Source organism: Microtus pennsylvanicus, chromosome 13 (assembly GCF_037038515.1).
Source record: "Microtus pennsylvanicus isolate mMicPen1 chromosome 13, mMicPen1.hap1, whole genome shotgun sequence".
NCBI lineage: Eukaryota > Metazoa > Chordata > Mammalia > Rodentia > Cricetidae > Microtus > Microtus pennsylvanicus.
In genome coordinates, this window is record NC_134591.1 from 45,782,881 (window position 1) to 45,807,624 (window position 24,744).

The following is a 24,744-nucleotide window of genomic DNA, read 5'->3' on the forward strand; positions in this document are numbered from 1 at the left end:
AATGGTTCAGTAAAGCTACATTCTTTAAGAACTGCCTTTAGAAACAACCAAAAGCCTTAAAGCAGAAACATTCTAGTTTCTTGAAAGATGCTTGAAAAGGGAACGTCATCTGGAATGAGACTTCTATTAGAGACACTGCTTCCTATGCCTCATCCCAGTTCTGCCAAGTCAGAATCTCTGGGGAAACTTGCCTTTTTAAAGAAACCCCCTGGGTGATTCCTGGGACACTGAAAGTTGAGGATCACTGCAGCTCTTCTTTGTACTTGTTTACCTATCTCGGTGTGGACCTAAGACTTAAGACTACAAAACTTAAAGCCACCTCAAAGGGCAGGGGGGTTATCCCAGCAGTACTGAAGAGCATTTCCAAGAGGAACTCCAGAGAAGAGCTGGATAATGGATGGGAGGCAGAGTTACAGGAATAACGTTGTAATCGGAAGCATAACTCTTTGGCTTGCCTGTGTTTGGTGTGCTTGACAAGTCACACTCAAGCCAAAGGAGTTTCCCTGTGAAAAGGAAAAGGCAAGGAAAGAAGAGTTAGTTATGTGTTGGTGACGTTGGGTTTGGCCTCAGAGTTCTTTTTGTCTATCACTGAATACTGAACAAACGCCGAACGTGTACATATATGTTAACCAAATGGCTTATCCTTGGTAGAAAACTGCCTTGGAGCTTTTTTTTAAAGGGAAGAGCTTTCTTAAACCAAAATGGCTTCAAAGAAATGGATGAGCATCTGAAGCTGAAACTTGAAGGCTTAACTCAAAATATTAGGGAATATTAGAGCAGACCATCAGTAGACACAATTTTTATCTGCTAAATAACCTCACTCTTTATGTGGTTCATGGGGCTGCTAAGTGTGTGTATATATCTCCAATTTTGCACATGCATGGAGAGGCCAGAGGTTAGCATCAGATAGTCCTCAGGAGCTACCCTGTTCTGTGAAGCATGGTTCTTCCTAGATATGTGGACTTGCTATTTAGGCTTGGCTGGCTGGCCTGAGATCCCTGGACATCTTCCTATATCTCCATCTCCTTGGATTATGATTACAAGCGCTACCACCACCAACTGAACTCAGAATTTCATAATGTATGGCAAGCACTGTACTGACTGAGCTGTCTGCCCAACTCTGCGCTTTCATTTTCCAAATGACGGTAAAACCATTAACTACTTATGTTTAGTTAACAACTCACTGACATATTTTGTTGTACAAAAAAAAATTTTAAATAGTGGCATGAACATACCATTTTAATCATGAAATTAATGATGAAGATGTTAAATAGCGGATGGCTCATTTGGTAAAGGCAGTTGCCACCAAACCTGAGTTCAGTTTCTTTCCCAGGACCCATAAGGTGGAAGAGCATGACTCTGGCAAGGTTTTCTCTTACTTCCACGTGCATACACAGTCAGTCAGTCAGACAGACAGACAGACAGACACACACACACACACACAATTTTTTTATGTTAAATATCATTAAACATTTACAACATAAGTACCAGTTTTGAGGGCCTACCATATACTAAGAACAAGTTTGAATGTCTTGTATATCTTACTCCATTTCTTCCATGTAAGAAGATTGGTGTGTTAAAGATAGGTTCCCTCTACTTTATGTTGGAGTCACCTTTAAACTTATGGAAATCACATTGAAGAATTATGGTCACCTTAAATAGGATAGTGTCAGGTTTTTTTTTTTAACCTCCATTTTATTTTAATCAAAAATAGTACCTGTCATACATACTAGGTAAAAAGTAAGTTTACAGACTTTAATCTCCTTGAGCCAAGTGTGGTGGCACACACTTGAAATCCCAGCCCTTGCAAGGTGGATGTGGAAGGATCGGGAGCAGTCTAAGCAGCATAAAAACCTGTCTCAAAAAAATTAAGGAAGAGAGTGTAGGTTTTTCATGTCTCTCCCACTAAATAGCTAGGTTCCCTGTAATGGAGTACAGTTTTATAATATCAGTGAATATTGTAATTATGACTTTGATTGAAAGAAGTTAAAGTAATTCACACTCTGAATTAAATCAATCCTGATTTACATTGACAAGATAGAGATCTACACCTTATCTACTGAAATTTAATAGTTAGTAAATGCTAACCATCTGCCATTCTGCTTGTTTTTCTTTCCAAACTTGAAATTGAAACCTTTTGACTCATCTTCCCTCTCTTAAGTTTTCTAGCAATTCTAGTAGACTTAGTAGATATAAAGTACACTTGATGGCATCTTTCATCATTTTCTCAGCCTGTCCCTCTGTCTTCTAGCTCTTATTTCTTTATTTTGCCCCCATAGATGTTATCACCTTTTGTCTTTACAATTTTGTTGTTTTAGGTTTTGGTTTCAGTGAGTTGATTTGGCATCTTTCTTCTTACTTTATTTTGGAGAGGTGTGTGTGTGTGTGTGTGTGTGTGTGTGTGTGTGTGTGTGTGTGAAGAGGATCTTGGTGTTTTGCTTAATCAACCCTTGCCTTATTCCATTAAAACAGGGTCTCTCACTGACCCTGGCTCTAATCTCGAGAACAGGAAGCCCTGTCAGTCCTCTAGTCTCCACCTGCTTAGTGCTGAGGTCACTGATGTGTGGCCACCCTGACTTTCCTTTTTTCATCATGGATGATGGGGATCTATACTCAGGTGCCCATGCTTCCATAGCAAGTGCCCTTTCCCACTGAGCCACCTCTCTGACCCTTCTTCAGGTAAAACAGTGGTTGATAGGTCATTGGTCCTTAAGTGTCCTCAGCAGTTATAACAGGAAAGAAGACGGTTATTGTTTCCCTCTTTGAGGTGGAAATTACTGGAATCTAATGGTGGTAGCAACCATTTATTCACTCCTCCATGACATCTGACTGAAGAAGTAGAGTAAGATGCAGCTGTGTGGACAATTTTAGCCCTTCACCAGGTTCTGTTCAAAGGGAACAAAATACCACAAATATTTCTTTTAATATTACATAAATAAGATACCTTTTCTTAAAACAGTTTGTTTTTCCATGTTTATTTTTCTGGTTCTAGATGAATTTGGCTAATGTGATCTTGGCTTCCTTCCTACCTTTTTCCTTCCCTTCTCCCTCGCAACCATTTGCCTCCTTCATGTCTCCTTCTCACTTTCTGCATCCTCCTTTCTGCCCCTTCAGTGGCTTACTCCGTTTCTTCTTTCTTTTCTCTTTCCTCTCAAGGGCTGGGGAGCATCCTGTTTAGTAGTGAGGCTGGTGCTGTGATGGCACCTACTGTGTGATAGCCACGCAATCCGTTGGTGTGAAAGCAACAAGGAATTATTTTCTCCCTTTGGTAGGAAATAGCATTCCAACTGTTTTTTGACATCTTTAATTTTAGAGGTTGCCAATGATCAGCTCAGGGTCAAGTCTGCCTTCAAATATTTTAGTAAGACACAGAAAGAAAACTGAGACCCTAACTTGCTAGTCTCCTAATCTACACATCCCTGTTGATGAGTTCGACTTTTATGAGTGTGAAATTTGGTATGGAAGCTGAGTCTGCTTGAGAACCTTTTATCCCATAATAGTTGTGGAATGTGAAGATTTGAATTTTCATGGGGGCACTGATATTTCTTGGCCGACAATGGATTTCTTAAGGCCTTGTCATTTCAAATTGCCATGAGGTCTGGTTATTGCTGCACTAAACGTGTATATGAACCTGCCTCCCAATGAACTTACTGCAGTGGTGCTAACTTGTCTTGACACTCTGGCTGACAGTTCTAGTTGCCCTTAACAAGATCTACTTTCTGTAGTCACAGCACGGATTTTACAAAAGATCCAGCCTAAATTTCTGAAATGAATTTCTATTGACAAAAAATGTATTGGCTTTAAAAATTAAGAGGTTTGATTCTGTTTTGAATTGGTTATCAAATGAATCTGAGCACATGACATTTTAATACCGTTTGTCTTTTCAAATAGATTTACCTTCTAATGCATGTGACGACAGGACTTTGCTCATCAGCTAGAACATACATTTCAGAGGAGTTGTTACCTAAAATATTATCATAAGGCATAAGAAAACACACGATTTAAGTTGCCTTTCATGAACATAATTAAGAATTAATAAGCTAGTACCAATGGCTAGTCTCCAGAATTTCCACTGTTTTGCCTTTTGTGACCTGTGTTATTAAAAGTCCATTATTTTTACAGACTTTATTAAATTGGATCTTATTAAAGCATTCTATATTTGCATTTGGTCTTTCATAATTCATTATTATTATGACATTTACTTTTTACCATCAGATCTGAAAACATATCATAAGCTACCCTTTTCTCTTGAAAGAAATGCTAATTTCAAACAGTCCTCTAATAGAAGAGAAAAGCTTTATCAGTTTTTTCATTTATTCCAGATCGTGTTAAGAATACTAATGCTAGACTTCGGTATGCTAATATCTCTGAGCTTTTTTGGCCAAAAGCTTAGAATTTTTGTTTTTGTTCCCCACTAAGTACAAACTAGAAGACCTACTACTTCTAGAGGAGACAGGATCCCACCTAGCACTTGATCCTAAGGACTTAGGAAAATGTTGCTAACTCTAGTTTTAAATGATGCTAGTTGGTTTACTTGTTTACCACACTTTATTATTTATTCTAGTTAAGAAATTCTTTCCTGAAAATTTTTTTGTTTTCTCAGGATTTAGGTAGTCTATCTTAAAATATTTGAAACTTAAGAACCCCATGCTGTCATCCCTGACAGCAATTAGCGTGCGCTTCCTTCTTTTCTATACCACTAAAGATTTAGTCAAAACTCAACATAGTAAAATTTGCCATCCTGATGTAAGTCAAACTACCTAATCTTTACATGATTATTAATGGCATCTCAGATGTACTGATTTGTTTGAAACTTATTTGGTTTTGTTTTGTTTCAGATTTCTGACGATGTGCAACAGACACTTTGGCAGTGTTATTGCACAGACCATTCGGACTCAAAAAACAGATCAGTTTCCACTTTTCCTGATTATCATGGGAAAGCGGTCATCTAATGAAGTGTTAAATGTGATACAAGGTAAAGTACATGTCACGGTGGGAGTAAAGTTTTATCTATGTGATAACCTTATCATTTTTCCCATCAGAGCTGACTATATTTCTTACTATTGATAAATGTCTTGCATTTTAAAATATAAAACATCCTGAAGAGTATCTTCAGGTACTATGAAAAAAATCAAATATGCTGTGTTTAAAAATCTATCAGAAATACATCAATAAAATTGCATAGCTCTTTGGACATAGAATAGTCAAGTTAATGTTCAGAAATGTTTAATTCTCTAAAACTAGCAATTAGGGTATAATCATTTGTCAAATGTGACATTTATTTCTGTTGATTTATAGCTGCAATGTTGAAAGAATTGCTTATCTTTAATTATCTAGAAAATCCAGTGACTATACATTGCAAATTGAATTTTTCACATGTCAGTTGTCCCTCCTTATTTGTGTGACTTCATCCTAAGATGCAACCCTGAGGCAAACAGCTTGGAGTTCCTATAAATTCAACCATAGTTTACATTTTACTGTAAATGGAACCATACTTTACATTGTTTCTAAAAAAAAAAAAAAAGATGAAAGAATGGTTTTGTTGTTCTTGCTAATATAAAAGCTAAAGTAAAAAAACTATTGTGTTCATGGGGAATCTTAAATAAAAACAGTTCATCCTCTCCGCTGTTTTTTGTTTTTTTTCCTGGTGCTGCCAGGAAAAAGATTGTTCAAGTGCTCCAAGCTAAAGCTTGAGTCTGGGGTACTTCATTTCTGCCCCATTTAAGTCTGATAGGGGAGGGGGATTTGTGCATTCCAGCGCCTTCAAAGCCTAAACAAAACAAAAGCTCAGGTATTTTCTTTTCTCTAACCAGAGCATTTAGTTTCCAGAGCGCAGTTTTCTGGGCAGTCTTTTGAAAAGGCCTGCTGAGGGAGCTGATTCCCATGGGGTGGGTAGAAAGTGAAGACATTTCTTTCCAGTTTTCTTCATCAGAGGAAAGAAATTGTGATTGCTTGTATTTTGCAACCTGTAGGCCATGGGTTCCAGAAGCCCAGGTTTCAGGAAATCCGCAAGGTCACAAATTGCTGTCATTATTATAATGGATGGGAATTTTGTTTTACTTTGTGTTTTTTTGTAGATTAGTTGTGTTTTGCCCTTTTTGCTAAGTTAACACTTACACTGGTGACTCAAAAGCAAAGATTTCTAAAGCTGTTAACGTCTCAGTGTGAATCAGGTCTGACATGAATCATCTTGTTAGTCACGGCCTTGTTTGCCATGCACTTACAAGGAGAAAGGAAAAGACTCCTTAGCAATATCCTTGAAGAAGAAAACATTTCTTTTTTAGAATTTTAGCCCTTTTGTTAGGTGATATGAACCAATATACTCTAGTTGTCTCAAAGAGAAGCATTTGTGTGGATTATTGAGCTAAGCTAGTTGCTTCTCCCCACTTTCCCTGAAATCATTTTTACTGCCTGACAGACAAATGCTTATGTAGATTGGGCATTTGTTAAACATTTTCTATTAAATAAACAAAGTGAGTCTGTCACTTTCAAGTAAAAGAACTGGATATATTTGTTGCAGTGGGAAAATTTGAGTTTTCAAAAAAAAAATATATCTACTAGAAGACTGACAGCATAAATACTTTCTGGTAACATTAGTTAACAAATGTGACTTTTTATATTATATAATACATCAACATTCATATAATATATATGAATTATAATATAACATATAATGTATCAACATTCAGAAGAAATGCATAAATTAATGAAGCAATGTGTTCCAAAGGCGTGGATTCATAATGGAATAAAATTATACATGGAAAACAAAGATCATTTCAGAGATGATGGACTGGGTACTGTAGGGTACACCTAGAATCTCAGCTATTGTAGTGGCAGAGGCTGGCAGATCAAGAGTTTGAGGTCAGCACGAATAATATAGGAAGGCAGTGGAGTTCTGAGGGGAAAACTGAAACAGATTGTAGTGTAACAAAGTACAAAAGTGTAGCTTTATTTTGCTGTATTATGTGAGGAAAAAGTTTATTTTTTAATTTATTTTTTTATTAAAAATCTCCGCCTCCTCTCCTTCTCCCTCTTCCCTCCCCCTCCCCCCACACCCCACTCCCCTCCCTCTTCCTCTCCAGTCCAAAGAGCAGTCAAGGTTCCCTGCCCTGTGGGAAGTCCAAGGTTCTTCCCCCTCCATCTAGGTCTAGGAAGGTGAGCATCCAAACAGGCTAGGCTCCCACTTTTGATACTTTCAAGTTCTACATGCCTCTAATTTGAAGAAACTTCTCTTGTCAATTGAGTATAGTAGCAAAGAATTGTAACTGCAAATGCCTGTTAAAGGATTTCTTCATTTTCTGACTAGATATCTGCAGAAAGTCACATATTCTTCATAAATTTCAACCAATACAGCACATTTTCACTAGTTTAATATAGAAATAGATATAAAGCTATACTTATTTTCTGTTGAGCCAGATAGTACAGAACGAGTTACAAGCATGCCACTCTTCTTACTAGCCTTTCCTTATAGAATGTTTTTTAAAAAAAATAAATATATAACATTTGTTTTAGTTTATAATGGGCACTGTTACTTTGTTTTAGATGTTTTTCTTTTAATTTCTTTCTTAAGTTTTGTATTTCATTTATTTGTTGTTCTTCACGATATAGGTTTTATGGGCTGAACTCAAGTTATCTGGCACGGCACTAGCACCTTACCAACTGGACCATTTTGCTTGTCCCCTTTTTTAAAGTTTCTAAGAAAGTTTGAGTGAAAACTGCTCTCACAGGTTCAGGTGCTGGAAGATGGTGTCCAGTTGGTACTGTTTGAGGAGGCTATAGAGCCCTAAAGGGGCATGGCCTTGATGGAGTAAGTGTGTCATTGGAGCAGACTTTGAAAGTATAAAGCCTTTCTCCACTCTCATTTGCTTTTAATATCTTGTGTGATATTATCAGCCTGCTCTGCCTCTGGACCACGCCTTCCCACCTCTGCTGCCTTGCCATGCTTTCTTGGCATAATGGACTCCATGCCTCTGAAACTGTAAGTCAAAATTAAACTCAAGGTTACTTTTGGTCATGGTATTTTATTACAGCAACAGAATAGCTATAACACACATAAACTAACATTATTTTGAGAATTTGAATAAGAGTACAAAGGCTCCTGAGTCCAAGTTTGGGAACGGATACTATAGGGTATCAATTTTCCCTAAACTGCAATTATTGGTGCCCTTTTCAGTCTCTGACCATTAAGGACTCAGGTATGAAATACCTATAATATAAGCTCAGTTTATCACTGGGTCTCTGTTAGGGCTGAACATGGCGAGTGAGCAATAGCTTAAGCCTGAACATTGATATATGTTAGCACTCATAAAACTATAGTATTTTCTCACTTATAATTTGAATATTTCGGCCTATGGTTCCAGAGGGAAGTCCATAATAATGAAGAAGACATGGCAGTAGGCATTCAGCATAGCAAACTGGCTGATAAAATATGATCACACATAAAACAGAGCAGACTGGAAGAGGGTCAAAGTTATAAACTCCCAAAGCATGCCCCTTGGACATACTTGCTTCATCAAGGCTTCACATCCTAAAAGTTCCATAACCCCTGTTTACAGCACCACCAGCTGGTAACCGAGTTTTCAAACATGTGGGCCTATAGAGATAGTTCTCATTCAGACCACTACCAGTGTGTGCCAAAAAGTACTCTTCTCTTCCTTAGACTCCTAGCCACTGTTACTTCAAAGGAGATATGGAAACTCAGTCTTGTCCAATAACAATATCTACCGAGTGTTCAGAGCTTTCTTTTTTGCTCTTTGTCATATATATTAGTAATAACTACCAATGACTGTATACTGTGTACCAGGCAGGTGATACATTATCTCTGCTACTCCAAAAACCCTTGCACGGGAGTATTGCCTTCCTTTTGAGAGTAAGAAAATTGGTCCTTAGCTATAACCTACTCATTTTTGAATTCATTCTTTTTTTAAAGATTTAGTTTTTATTTTATGTGTATGAGCACATGTATGTCTGTGCGTCACATGTGTCCCTCCTTTCCTAATGACTAGAAGCATGTGGCAGAGTCCCCTGAAACTGGAGTTACAGACTGTTGGGAACTGCCATGTGGATTCTGGGAGTTAAGCCTAGGTCATCTGGAAAAACAGCAAGTTCTCTAACCACTGACTGAGCCATCATTCTGGCTCCTCCATTTTCTTATCAAGCAGATACTTATGAAGCCCTTGTTATAAGCTAGTCAGTTTTTATGAGCTAGATCAAATAGGTTGTGAGTAGCAAACTTTTAGTGCAGCTCGTAGTACAAGGCCAATTCTGTTTTCTGAGTGCCCAGATAGCCTGTGTCCTGTAGCTTGTTTGAGAGAACAAACTATGAGCTGGGTACCACAGAAGCTCCCTAATTCATAGAAATTGGGATAAAGGCTGTTGAAAAATCTTATTAGCCATGTCTTTTATATGCTAGAAAACACCATTAAGGGTGCTTGTGCTCTGTCATCCTGATGTCATTTTATTAATGTGACATGAAGACATCACAGGCCCGGGAGAAACTGTTTGTTGATGGAGGATGCTCATTCATTTCCCTGCAACCCAGACCTTAAATAATCACACAAAAACTGTATTGAGTACATTACTCTTTGACCTATAAGTTTATGCATACTTCTAGCTAGCTTTTTTTATCTTAAATTAACCCATCTCTACTAATCTATGCATGGCCTACCGGCAAGGTACCTACAGACATCTTTCTCCTTCGACAGGTACATGGCTTCTCTCTGACTCTGCCTTCTTTCTCCCAACATTCAGTTAAGTTTTCCTGCCTAGTTCTATTCTGCCCTGCCATAGGCCAAAGCAGTTTCTTTATTAACCAATGATAGCAAAATACATTCACAGCATACAGAGGGGAATTATATCACCTCCCTTTTCTGTCTAAAAAAAAGGAGGCTATAACTCTAACGTAGTAAAATTACATATAACAAAACAGGTATCAAGTAAGAATTACAGTTATAAAATTTTTATCTTTTTATCTTTTATCATAACTAAGGAAAACTAATTGTAACTGTCTATTCTTCAACTCTATTAAAGACCCCAGAAGGATATAATATTCCCCAAGTCAGCAGGAAGTGCTTTGTAAGCATCTTCCAAATGTCTAGAAATTGACAGAGACATCTCTTTGCCTAAAGAGTCACCCAAAATTCTGTAAAGTTGGGGCATCCATCTTCAGCCTGCAGGCCCATAGTATCTGACACTTTTTCAAATTTGAAAGACTGTTTTGCCTCTATTGGCAGTTTGTCAGTCACTTTCTTCTATATCCTGCAGAATGTCTGGCAGACTCTTTTATGAAACAGGTACCCTGAAGGACTGTCTCACCTTTAGGCAAGTTCAGCAGTCATTTTTCTGTGGGCCCTGCATGTCCAGTTCATATAGCATACTATCAAGCAGTTCAGCCAAGAGCAGTTTCTTGCCTAGTGACTAACAAACTTTATGATGAGCCTCTTTGATGCCCATCATCCTTATATAGTAGACTGGTGCTGCCAGGAGCAGATGTGTCTCATTGTCATGAAAAGTCCTAAGTTCTTAAAACATTTTAAATACCATATCTGCTAGTCTTTGAAAGGTTTGAAGAATGCCTATCTATCTGAAATTTATCTTTGTACATCTTGAAAAGCTAACTAACATGACCATAAGCTTGACTATTATAGATAACTATCTATTAACCTGTATTTCTTAATTATACATTACATTTTTAAATGAGCTACACAAAGACAATATATTAATCAAGAGCAAATATATATATATTTATAAAAAAAATTTACCTTAAATTTGTATCAATAGACCACGATCCATACCAATGAAAAGTATTCATCTCTATATCATATCCCCCTTTAAATGAAAACAAAGATTTATAAACAATATTTGGAAATTTGGGTGTAGTTCTCTCCAAACTGCTTCCTTCCTTTTGTTGGGTAAAGTATTTTTAGGAGTTCATGGAGACCTTTTGAGGGGTGTTGGTCCATCAAACCACATTAGTCTAGAAGGAATCCACAGGTTGTCATTCTCTGTGGAAATAAAAGCGGAACTTCTTTACCAAAGCAACATATCTTTATGCCCAAATTCTTAAGTCCAGATACCTTTAAAGTATATGTTGATTTAGTTTAGCAGTCTGTACAATGAAATGTCTCTCTGTACTTAGCTCATTCACAATCAAAAAATTCAAAGAAAACATAATAATATACATAATCCAGACTCTCTGTATTTTTCATCTTTACATGGCTTATTTTTTTTCTTTACTCCTTTAACCTATGACTGTCTTTACTCTGTCTCTTTAAAGACTTTGTTTTATTTTTTCTAATGATTTACTTCTTTCTATACCTCTCTATGCTCTTTTCCTTCTCTCTCCCAAGGCTATGTATGTACATTTATCTAACACCGTGACCCACTTAGAGGTCTTTTCCATCTGAATTTGTCTTTATTGCATGAGCATCTAATTTTTTTTAACCAGGAGTGCTTCTTTTTTAATGCTAAGCGGGCGTGGCTAGGACAAACTCTGCACCCCTGTCTGTTGATTCTGCCCAGTTCAATGTGGCAGAGGCATGTTCATTGCCTCTGAGAGCTATGCATGCTGACCCAGCTCTGGGGTCACAGTGGGTCTATGTAATATGCTTCTCACAGACCCCATTTAAGTTCTCAGCATCCTGAAAGAGCTAGAGCTGTTTTTGCAACTTGTGCAAACCAGGAAACCTTCCTCCTATAGAAGCCAGGAAGACCTATCTTAATGGAGCCATGGTGCTCCTGCTCACTGCCAGCAAACAGAGCCCATTTGGGGGGAAAAAAATGCAGCTACCAAGAAGCTGCACTGAACTCTCTTCTTTTGTGTCTAGAATTCCTTTCGAAGCTCTCTCTGGTTTTATGTGGATGTAGTTGCACCACATTGGGTGCCAACTATCTTTCTTCCTAAAGGTTTGAGAGGAGAGAAATCTCACTCTTATATTCTCATAAATTTCTCTATTGTAGGTCGCCCAAAGCAAAATTTTAGGTATTTAGGAGGTGTTATTTAAACATGTTATGTTTCTTTTAGATTTAAGGAGTAAAATAACATTAAGGAAAAATCAAGCATCTTTTAAACCCCTCCTTATAAAGATCATAATCTAATCTTTCATTTGAAAGCTGAACATAGCAGACAATGAGGACTGCTGAGATCTCAAGAACAATGGCAATGGGTTTTTGATCCTACTGCACATACTGGCTTTGTGGGAGCCTAGCAGTTTGGATGCTCACCTTACTAGACCTGGATGGAGGTGGGTGGTCCTTGGACTTCCCACAGGGCAGGGAACCCTGATTGTTCTTTGGCTGACAAGGGAGGGGGACTTGATTGGGGGAGGGGGGAAATGGGGGAGGGAAATGGGAGGCGGTGGCGGGGAAGAGACAGAAATCTTAAATAAATAAATAAATAAAATAAGAAAATATGGGTACCAAAAAAAAAAAAAGAAAGCATACAAAGGGAAAATATTAATTGAGGAAAATATTTTTTCAAACATTAAATTCCTGTTTGTTTTGCCAGAGAAAATTTTAATAGTGATTCCAAGTATAGACAATGACTGGAGGGAAGCAGGCTTTGAGGATTGAGAACATAGCTTAGTGGTTGTATAGAATGTCAATCTCCAGTTCCACATTACCAAGCGAGGGGAATGTACCCAGGACAGGAAGAAATGCAGGGCATGGGAATAAGGACTGGCCTGAATTAGACTAACCTGGTTCAAGTCCTGACCCTGTTATTGTGCCTTGATTGTGTTTGGGTGGATTTCTTGAGCCCTTTAAAGCTGGTTTTCCTTCTCTTGAAAATCTGAATTGTACTATCTACTTCATAGAATTGTTGTGCAGATTAATTGAGGTGAAAACAAAACAATTTAGTCTAGTCATAGACAAGTGAGCAGTTGGTGGCTGTGACTAGTGTTATGACTGCTGTTGAGTTTATAAATTGAAAGGGCCTTTGAGCTTCACAGCTTTGGACATTCTTCTTTCTGGTGCTAAAAATTGCTAATTAAATATGGTTTTTCTAACATTGCAACTGCCACAGTGTTACTTTACTGTTACTTATTGAACATATGAAAGGTTTTTTGGTGGTGGTGGTGGTGGTTTGGTTGGTTGTTTGGTTGGTTGGTTTTCGTTTTTCCAGACACAGTTTCTTTGTTTAATCCTGGCTCTCCTGGAACTCACTATGTAGGTCAGGCTGGCCTCAAACTCAGAAATCAACCTGCATCTGCTTCCTAAGTGCTGGGACTAATGATATGGGCCACCACTGCTCAGCATATGAAAGTATTGTCAATACTAGCATTCTAGTCTGTCAGTTTTTTTTCTTCTTTCTGTTTTGGTTTTTCGAGGCAGGGTTTCTCTGTAGATCAGGCTGGTCTCAAAATCACAGAGATGCATCTGCCTCTGCCTCCCAAGTGCTGGGATTAAAGGTGTATGCCCCCACTGCCCGACTCCAGTCTGTATTTTTATTTTATTTTATTTTATTTTTGGTTTTTCAAGACATGGTTTCTCTGTAGCTTTTGGAGCCTGTCCTGGAACTAGCTCTTGTAGACCAGGTTGGCCTCGAACTCACAGAGATCCGCCTGCCTCTGCCTCTCAAGTGCTGGCATTAAAGGCTTGCGCCACCACCGCCCAGCCATTCTGTAATTTCTAATGTTGATAATTTCTTTATTGTTATTGTTATAACTTTTCATTTCTAATAATTTTAATAACTTGGAGTTATATACATTTTACACAAAACTTTGACTCCTTTACATCTCATTAGGTAATACAACTGTGGATGAGTTAATGATGAGACTCATGGCTGCAATGGAGATTTTCTCAGCTCAACAACAGGAAGACATAAGGGATGAGGTAAGAGGTGAAGTAGAGTTTTCGTGTTTTGATGTGCCGATTTGTCAGTAATGAGTGACTGTATCATGACTGATAGATAGGTAAGAATGTAAATATGCCATTCTAGATTTGCCAATGTCATCAGTGTGACTCTTTGGTCTTTTCTTACCATGACTTCAAGTTCTAAAGATTTATTTAAATTTATGAATCATTTACATTTTACTAAATTTAGGGTGCTAGACATTTCACTTTGCCAGAAAATAATTCAGTGTTTTGTTTGAAAACCTTGGTCCAGAAAATTCTGCTTACTATATAGATTTCTATCATTCCTTGCTATATAGGCTTTGTAGGAGGCCCTATGCTGAGGACTGGTTTTGATAGACGTATTGCCAACTTTAGGATTTGATATGGAGTATATAAAGAAATAGTTTCATTTTCCCTCATTACTATGGTTTCCTGTTGGCACCATTGATCCAGTCCAATCAAAAGCTTTGTAGAACATGGAAACTGAGGGTCAAATACAAGACAGTCCAGCCTAGGTGAGGGTGATTATTTTTAATGAGAAAACTTAGGGGGAGAGTTAAGCAAATTCACCCAGGTCATCTAGCCAATAGATGTTTTAGCAATTCCTTAATCATTAACACTTGGTTAATCAAGAAATGTCTGGATTTAGAAAAGAGATCCATTAAAAAATGAAGCAGATATTAACATTTGTTAATTTGAAGTGCTATGCTTATGGGTATTTGTAAACTTATGCTTTAATTTTTGTATCTAAGTTTTCTGTAAGCCTATACTAGTACACTGTGCTAGTGGATTTTGCTTTGTTTATTTATTTCTGTCTTCCACTCAGTAAACTGGGATTGTTTTTGTTTATTTTGCTTTGGTTTAGGGTGGGGGAGCAATTTATTCTGTTTTGTTTGAGTGTTTATTTGTTTTGAGATGGGATCTTCCTATATAGCCTTGGTTTCCTGAAATTCACGATGTAGACCAGGCTGAATTGGAACTCACTAATAGACCAGGCTGATCTTTAACTCACTCTGTACACCAGGCTGACCTAGAACTCACAGAGATCTGCCTGCTTCTGCCTCCCAGGTTTGGGCTTAAAGGTGTGTGCCACCACACCGGGCCCAGTTATGTTTGTTTGTTTTATAAGTAGGGGTCATCTCTTTGTACCTAGGATAAATTCAGTACTCAATAGATGTTTGTTAATTGATTATGTAAGTGAACATTTGGAAGAATTTACATGAAACAGTTATCTTGAAAAAGCAGTGTTTGATTATGGTGTCATCCCCCCCCTCTCCACCCCCCCCCCCCCCCCAGAATAGATTAACAGAGTGCTCTGACTGGTTTTGCTCTCTTCTGTTGTTTTCTGAGACAGGATCTCCCCAGCCCTCATGTGTCTCAGGCCTCCATTGAGACAGGACCCCATGTGTCTTTGGCAAATGTAGCCAAGGATGATCTAGAGCTTGTATTACTCCTCCTCCATCTCCTAAGTGCTGCATTATAAGTATGTTACACTTGTGATTTACCAAATGAGCCACATCTTTAGCTACTGGTTTAGCTCTTTAATGCTTATTGGGTTTCTTTTATTCCCACAAAAATATTCAGGTTGTAATTTTTCTGTATCGTCAGTGTGCTGTACTTTGAAGGAAAGATAGCCAGGTATATGGTAGAAAGATATTTGTAATGTTACTCTATAAATTGACATTTTGAAATAATGAAGTACCTTACTTAGAAATTTGTAATAATAAGTATATTGCCATTCAGGATTACATTTATCCTGGAACAGAGGCTTTGATTGGCAATAATTCACTAAACGCATTCCTCAGCCATTTCAATCTTGAGTCTCATTAGCACCAGATTTACAGATTATGCTGAATGATAAATAACATAATGTGAATGTTTGTAAGCATATTTTTACTTCATTCCTATCTTAATTTGTGTTTCTTGTAGTTTGTTGATAAACAAATTGACATTAGTTCATCTAATATTGAGCACAAAATTATCTTAAGGGTAACATGAAAAATACAAGTCCCATAAAAGGAAAATATTTTTATGTTTTTATTGTCTTTGTGAATTTGTTATGATATGGACTATACACAAAGTTCCCAAGAATTTTTGTTTGTTTGTTTATTTGGTTTTTTGAGACAGGGTTTCTCTGTGTGACAGTCCTGGCCATCCTGGAATTAGCTCCTGTAGAATAGACTGGGCTTGAATTCACAGAGATCCACCTGTCTCTGCCTCGTGTAGTGCTGGAATTAAAGGTGTGCATCACTGCTGCCCGGCACAGTCTTGGCTTTTAAAATCATTCGAGTAAGATTGTGTTAAATGTATAATTAAATCAATAATAGAAGGGATAGGTTAACTGGCCTGAATTTACTTGAACTCTACATTTATGGATAAGTATAATGGCTCATGCCTTAACCCTAGAATTTGGAATACTAACGAGTTATGAGCTCAAAGCCAGGTAGACTCTGGTTCTTTCTTTCTGGTTTTTTGGTTTTTGTGGGGTTTTTTTCCAAACCTTTAGAAGTACTTGCATGATAGAATACTCACCTTGCTTTCTTGCCTCTTTGGTTGCACTCCGAGGATTATCTCACTCCTTCTATTATATGGGTACACCAATAGATAGCCAATGTGCAAATAAAAAACTTTCACTATATTCGAACCTGAAACTTATTTGTATTCTTGAATCATTCCTTGATGGTCCAGAAAAAGCTTGATCTAATGAATGTTTATTGTGCCTCCACTAAGGCGAGATCCTCTACGGAGAATGTTGTTGACAGCAGTCATGTTCTAGGATCTTTGGATATTTGTTTTCTTCTTTATAATTTATTTTGGTAAAATCTTGCCTACAAACGAAATCTTGCCTAATGAGTTCTAACAGTAAATATGTTAAATTTTCATTAGCACTGTTTTTTAGCTATAGGTAAACTAGAAACCTTTTAAGGCTTACTCCCTTCCAACTTAACCTCTGATTAACTTGTATCAGTGGTGGATACAATCCAGATAGAGATCAAAGACTAAAAGAGCAGTTACACTGTATATTCATTTTGCATGTGTGTGTGTGTGTGAGAGAGAGAGAGAGAGAGAGAGAGAGAGAGAGAGAGAGAGAGAGAGAGAGAGAGAGAGAGAGAGAGAGAAAGAGAGATAGATACGGGGGGATTTTAAAAATCCCTTATTGGAACCTGAGTAAATTGGCCACTGGAGTATTGTAGACATGTTTTAAGAGTACATATGTTTTAGAAGTACATATGATATTTGTCTTTCTGGGTCTGGGTTACCTCACTCAATATGATGTTTTCTAGATCCATCCATTTGCCTCCAAATTTCAAGATGTCATTAGTTTTTGCTGCTGTGTAGTACTCCGTTGTGTACCACATTTTCCTTATCCATTCATTGAAATCCTTGTCTTGTACTTGCTTAAGCTATGTTAGATTTCTACTGTAGTAGCGTTGCTGGGTTCTTGTGAATGGTATTGTCCCAGCTGTTATTGTTTGTAGTTTTACACTGGTGTCTCTGCGTCTGGGTTTGAGCTGATTGTAACTCAAGATGTTGTTATGTGGTCTTATCTCTGTTGGATGACAGTTCCCTTCCTTGGTTTTTGTTCTCTAAATCTTGGAGCATTATGGCTGTGGATTGCCCAGTAGGGAGTACTTTTGAGTCTCTGCCTGGTGTGGCACTGTGGGTACAGAGAAACACATGTTTCTAGTTACTAGGGGTTGACAGGAAGGAATTGGGATGGGCTAGAAGGGAGGGAGCTAAATGAAAGAGTTTCTAGGAAGGAGGAAAGCTGGGTCTTCCTGTAAGTATCTGTAGATTCTTCAGGCAGTGGAGTTAGTGGAGGACAGGAAAGGAGAATGGAAGTTTGCCTGCCTGATTCCCATGCTGGCATGGCTAGCCGATCATGACTTAGTTTTATTCATACTTATTTCGCATTTTATAGAAATAATTGATTTTGACATCTTAACTTTCTTATTTTCACATTATTGTTAAAACACATTCATTTTTTTCTTGCTTGAATTAGTTAGATTCCTAGTTACCTAAAATTGATTATGACCCAAATATGGCTTATTGAAACACAAAAGTATTTATAAGTAGTACAAACCACTACAACATAGTCCAAACTAATTCACCATTAATATAAACATTATATAAGAACAATTTTGCTAGTATAAAAGATGCTAGTGCAGCTAACTTCATACTAGTTTCTATAAAAGGTTGATTAATAAGTGATTTATGGAAATTGATTATATAAAAGTAACAATGTATTTAACAATGTATTATGTAAAGGGAACAATGTATTTTCTTATTAAAGGACAAATTATTAAAAAATTATTTTTATATTTAGGAAAGTTTAGTTATTTACCTTTTTGTTAGATGTATTTTTTCAGAGCAAAAGAGAAAATCATATCTTTTTTAAAAAAATTACTGCTAAAAGCAGGGAAAATACCAAGCACCAATAGGGAAATTGTCTACAATAATTCCTTGAGATAAAAATACATGTTAGTCTTTGTATTGCCAGTGAAACATTGTTTTTGAATACACAAACTGGTTTATGTGTTTGCAGGCCTAGTTCCCTAAAGAGATTAGCTCAGTAGTTCATTAACTTGAGTTCCCTAAAGAGATTAGCTCAGTAGTTCATTAACTTGACCATTCGGTTAATTCATTGATTAATTCATCATTGAATGGACTCTTGGGAGTAAGAGAACATCGATCATCATGTGCATACCTTTCAAGAATTTATCTGGTCCCTGACTCTGGTCCCTGTTTCTCTCTGTCTCTGACTTGAAATGAGAAGAGCCACTATCCTATGCATGCCCCTGCCATGATGTTCTGCCTTATTGTACACCAGCCCAACGACAATTAAGACCAAGTAGCTGCAGACTGAACCCCTGAGCCTAAAATATTTCTTCCTCCATTATGTTGTTTCTCAGGTGTTTTGTGACACCAGTGTAAAACTACCACAAAAAAAAAAAATAGTACTGAGAAATTAGATCATGAATGACTATGTATGACTTTGTGGTTCAAAAGTCTTTGGAACTAGTTATGGGAGGAATTTGAAGAAGTTGGGAGAAAAAGGCTAGAAAAGCCAGAACATTGTAAGTAAAGCTTAATGGATGATTATCATAAGAGCTCAGAACACCAGAATGCTGATAGAAATTCAGTTAGTAGAGGCTGTACTAATGAGATCACCAATACAAATGAGGAGTTTATTGGAAATTAGACTGAAGGCGGCTTGTATTTACATTCTGACAAAGAACTTGCACACATGTTGCCCATGCCTAAGACTGTGCTAGGTTGACTTGGGTGCCAAACTAATTAACCTGGTGGAGGAAACCTCAGGCCACCCCACCATCCCAACCACAGGCATGGGTATTGCTGGCTTCTTTAGACAAATCTATATTGAAAACCATGAGGGAAAGCAGAGCAGAAGGATTTGAAAAACTTCCATTTTGGCTAGAAAAGGAACATGTTTGAAGTTGGTGCCAAAAGAAGGTGTGGTTGCTTAAAAAGATTAGTGTCTCTGAGAAGATGCCAAGGATGTTGCATCTGACAATAGCAAAGATGCCTTGAAGGCATCTCAGGCATTGGCCATAATCCACCCACAGCAACTCAAGAATGTAAGGGTGCAAACTTACTTGAAAAACTTTGCTTTAGAGAGAACTCCAGAGTTTCCTGGGATCTTCAAGATGTTTCCCAGTATTAAGCCGTCCAGGTACTCGGAGAGTAATACTCCCAGAACCACAGTGCCCAGCTACTGCTCAAGCTGACAGCAGACCTAATTTCACTTTGCTGGTGGTGGTCTTTCAGACCAGAGAATGCAAGGATTGTAGGGTACTGTGGGACAGAGTTGGAATCTCTGCAGGTGATGTGTAAAGCTGGGAGAGAGGAAACGTTTCAGGGGAAACCTTGGGAAATGAGAAATGTTGAGTGATGACTGTTTGCGGAGGGCTGCTAGGAGCAGTAAAGAGCGAGCTCAGGGAAGAGCCTATGTGGACTGTAGCCTGCCAGGCCAAAGGCGGAGCTGCTCAGACCCTTGTAGCACTGACTAGACAGGGAGATGCAGGATTGAATGTTTTCCTTGCTGGGTCCGAGGGCTTTTTTTTTAATTGTTGTTGTTGTTTGTTTGTGATGGGTCTGGTCCTTCCTTACCATGCCTACATTCATACATAATTGGAATGCTTATGCTGGGCTATTTTATTTGGAAATATATAACTTGTGCTTGGTTTTATCTATGTCAACTTACAGATGGGAGTTTGTCATGAGTCTCTGAAGTAATCTGGACTTGAACTTTTGAGGAGAGTGTAAACTATTAAGAACTGGGGGGTCTTGGAGATAGACTAATTGTATTTTGCAATATGAAGTGGATATGCACCTTTGTAGGTCATGAATTAAATCTTATTGTTTGGGTATGAAATGTCTCCCCAAAGATTTATTGTTGTTGGAGGCTTAGTCCACAGAATGTATGGCTGTTGGGAAATGATTAGATCATAAATTCTCTAACTTCTCCAATCAATGAGTATTCCATTAATAAGTTCATAACTGAATGAGCTATTAGGAAGTGAAGTTTTACTGAAGGAAGGAAGACTTTGGAAGCATGCCTAAATGGGAATGGCCTTCATGGGCTCATGTTTGAATTGCAGCTGGTGGAACTGTTAGGGAAGGGTGAGGGCGTGTGGACTTATTGTAAGAGTTGTGTCACTGGGTGCTGGATTGAGCTTTCAAAAGACTCACACCATTCCCAGTAGCGCTCACTGCCTCGTGCTTGGGGTCAAGATGTAAGCTCCCAGTACCACTGCAGCACTGTACCTCCCTGCCTGCCTCCATGCTCAGGGACATGATGAACTCTAATCCCTTGACACTGTAAACCCATAACAAACTTTTCTGTAAGTTTCCTTGATTATAGTGTCTTATCACAGCAATAAAAAAGAGACTAAGACAAGTTGTTTCCTTGGATGTTTTGTTAACAGCAACAAAACTAAAACAAAAATACCAAGTTAGCAATAAAAAATCCAGCAACAAACTTAATTTTTTTCTTTTTTTTTTTTTTAAAAATGTTTTAATTTTTGGAGGACCAAGAAGGCTGAGTCTGATGAAGCAAGACTTTGCTGATACACTCCTCCTAGACAAAAGGGGTGGAGAGAGCAGCCCTTACTGGAGAAAACCACAGGGCTTTCTGTACTACTCAACATTTTTTAAAAAAAAATAAAAATGTTTTAATTTTACATACTAGCCCCAGTTCCGCCTCCCTCCCCTTCTCCTGCTCCCTACCTAATCCCCTTCCATCCACTCCTCAGAAGAAGTAAGGTTCTCTTGGGGAGTCAATAAAGGCTGTTTACCAAGTAAAGGCAGGATCAAGCCCCTCTCCCCTGTATCAAGGCTGAGCCAGGTATCCCACTGTAGGGAATGGGCTTCATAAAACCAGTTTATGCATCAAAGTCCTGATTTCACTGCCAGCCTTCCCCAACAGATCAAGCCATATAACTGTCACCTACATTCAGAGGGCTTAGTCAGTCTTATGCAGAATCCCCAGCTGTCAGTTCAGAGTCCTTGAGCTCCCACTAGCTTGGGTCAGCTGTCTCTGTGGTTTTTCGCTCATGATCTTGCCCCCCACCTTGTTCATATGATTCCCTCCTCCCTCTTTTCAACTAAGCTCCAATTTTCTTAAAGAACAATGGAAAGAATGTTGATTATTCTAACATTATTCACAATAGCCCACAAAATGGAAACATTTCAGGTGTCCATCACTGTAAATGAGTAGACAAAATGTGATATGCATATCCAATAAATATCAATATCAATTGGCCATTAAAAAGTCACTATTCTCAAAATATGTGATGGATAAATATTAAAATATGCTAAGTAAAATAAGCCAGACACAATTGAGTTCACCTTGAGTCTCAAAAAAAACTTTAGCTTTGAATTTGAGCACTGCTTAGATTTGAGTGATTCCATTCTTGTGAAAGTCTACAGTAAGGAAGTCTATAGACATAGAAAGTAAGTGTATTAGTTACTTTGCTGTTGCTATGGTGAAACACGGTGAGCCAGGCAACATGTAGAAGGAAGAGTTTATTTTGGCTTACCCTTCCAGAGGTATAAGAGTCCATCATGGCAGGAAGGTACAGCAGTCCCAAGAAAAGGCAGAAGGAGCCGGAAACTGAAAGATCACATCTTCGGCCACAATCAAGAAGTAAAGAGAGCAAACTAGAAAGAGGCTGAGATTATGAAATCTTAAAACCCACTCCCAGTGACCGACTCCCTCAAGTGAGACTTTCCCCCTAAGCCACCCTAAACAGCACCACCAGCTGTGGGTCAAGTGTTGAGATGTACAAGCCTGTGGAGGACCTTTCTGGAGACCAGTGCAGTGAGTTAGCCAGAGCTCAGGACTGTGGAGGACCTTTCTGGAGATTAGTGCAGTGGGTTAGCAGAGCTCAAGACTGTGGAGGACCTTTCTGGAGACCATTACAGTGGGTTAGCCAGAACTCAGGACTGTGGAGGAAGTTAGGTGTGAGTTGGGCAGATGAGAGGGTGCTCGCTGAAAGATATGAAATGATAGAAATGAGTGTGATAGTGATAGGAAATATCTGTGAATATATCAAAAAGAATAGAAGTGTACATTCTAAGTGGATGGGTTGTATAGTATGTGAATTACATATTAATAAAAACTATTTTCAAATAGCTACGTTTAGGAAGATTTCTGAGGGAAGTTTTAACTATTCAAATGAAAAATATTGTACCTGAATATGAATCCTTTCTCTACTTAAATTAATAGCTAGCAATTAATAATGTTTTCCTTGAATTGGAACATACTATTGAATAAAATAATGAAAAACTCTTGGACAACTTGAAGCATTTATCTTTCTAGCAGACCATTTACAAAAGTAGGCAGAGTCAGTAAGCATCCCTTCTCAGCTAAGTGTGCTAATCACCAAAGGCACGGTCTTAAAGGATCACTTAATACTCCCCTATAGTCTGAGGCTAGAACCCAGCAATCTCTTATTTCAACAAGCTTTCATGTGGTTCTGATGCCACTTACAGTTTTGCTGGTTCACTAATCTAAGAGAAGTGTGTATGCTTAGGCCTGTAATGACAACATGAAATACACATCCTTGCCAACACACTTAAATATATGGCTGGAAATATATGGGTGACTTCATATCTCATGTCTCATCAGTGTATTCTGGAGTGTCTAAGACTTTAAAGCTGAAAACATAGTTGTAATTTTTTAGAGTAAAATATAAAGAGTTCTTGCAACAAATTAAACTGGTGAACATAGCTTTCATGATACAGAGCTTGATAGCCAGAACTTTGAAAATTTTTGTCTAATCTTCATTGAAAGAAATGAATACTGTGTGGTAAGATATGTTTTAAATTCCCACACAAGTATAACCTAGTATAAAGAAATGCTTTATTCTGTAAGAGCAACTAAAGAATAAAGTCAGTAATCTACTCACCACCATCTCCCATGGCTAAACAGCCTTTCATTTTGAGTCTGATAAACTCATTGATGTGACAGAATTTACAGTGGCATTTTGTGAGAAATCTCCTTAATTATGTCCTTGTTTGATTGGAAATTAATTTATGTCTCAAAAGACTAACAAGCATTCGCTTCACTTCTTCATATTCTCTGAGACTTTCTGACTTACTTGAAATAAAGAAGAGAGAATATAAAAGCCAACCGTCAGGTCAAAGCAGAACTTAACATATAAATACACTTTGAGAAATACTATAAATACTGCCAATGCTATTGTAAACTATTAGTATCGCTTAAAACAAGAATGTAAATTAAAGGATAGGAGCTGGGAGATGAGCTCTTTCCAAGAACCTGGATTTTATTCCCTCCAAGGTGGCTCACAAGCACTGTAACTGCAGTTCCAGGGCATCTGGCATCCTCTTCTGGTTTCCATAGGCACCAGGCCTGCACATGGCACACAGGGTTATATGCACTTAAGACACCCATACCAAGAAAATAAAAATAATCTTTTTTTTACAGAAGATAAAGGATGGACTGTGTCAGTGGTTCTCAACCTGTGAGTCATGACCCTTTGGGGTTGCATATTAGATATTTACATTGTAGTGCATAGTAGTAGCAAAATTACAGTTATGAAGCAAAATGAAATAATTTTATGGTTGGGGATCACCATGACATAAGGAACTGCATTAAAGAATTGCGGCATCAGGAAGGTTAAGAACCACTGGACTATGGCTGTATATATAGGTGGTTTGCATTCATTGAAGTATGCAGTATAATCTGTAATATATAGCAAAGAAGAGTCAGATGATGCCATTTTTTTAAATAAGATAAAGTACCATTTCTTGAAATAAACGGGTACTTTCTGACTGTAGCAACAGACATCTATGAGAAAAACCCGTGTAACAACATGCACAGCGTTGGGACAAGTGGATGAGTCAGCATTGAACAAGATGAAGTCAACACATGAAAACCTGCTGCGATTCTGTACACTTGCAATGATCTAAAAACTAATTAAGAAAAGTTTCATCTAGATTAGCCTGAAAAAGAATTTATCAGTGAAGACCAAACCTTTTACACTAAGATCTACAAACAATATTAAAAAAAAGAAATTAGGAGAATATAAATAATTGGGAATTATATTTTTCCTATAGAGTAGAATGGAATAAGAAATGTATTGATGTAATTTAAATTGATACCTATATCCATCGCAGATTCAGTGCAATTCTTATATCGACCTTAAAGGTGTTTTTACAGAAATAGAAAATTTTGTCAGATTTTCATATTGAGTTTAAAGGACCTCCAGTAGCCAAGCAGTCTTGAAAGTGATCAAGATGTGAAGAGTTATATACTTCCTAAGTTCAAGCTGTAGCTTCAGAGTGCATATCAAGACAGTGCATTGCTGTTAAGAGTAGCCCAATACCAGTGGAAGAAAGTAGAACAAAACGAATTCTCAGGAG

The 24,744-nt window shown here is 37.8% G+C and overlaps 1 protein-coding gene and 1 non-coding gene across 3 annotated transcripts in view; both read left to right on the plus strand.

Moving 5' to 3' along the window:
- Faf1 (Fas associated factor 1) overlaps positions 1-24,744 on the plus strand; it is a 294,143-nt gene that overhangs the window by 216,000 nt on the left and 53,399 nt on the right. For both annotated transcript variants that reach the window (XM_075945095.1, XM_075945094.1), the window contains exons 14-15: positions 4,839-4,975; positions 13,742-13,830. In XM_075945095.1, coding sequence (XP_075801210.1) covers positions 4,839-4,975; positions 13,742-13,830 — 226 coding nt within the window. The remainder of the gene's footprint in view (positions 1-4,838; positions 4,976-13,741; positions 13,831-24,744) is intronic.
- LOC142834519 (small Cajal body-specific RNA 4) lies at positions 20,879-21,007 on the plus strand. The gene has a single exon (XR_012907610.1).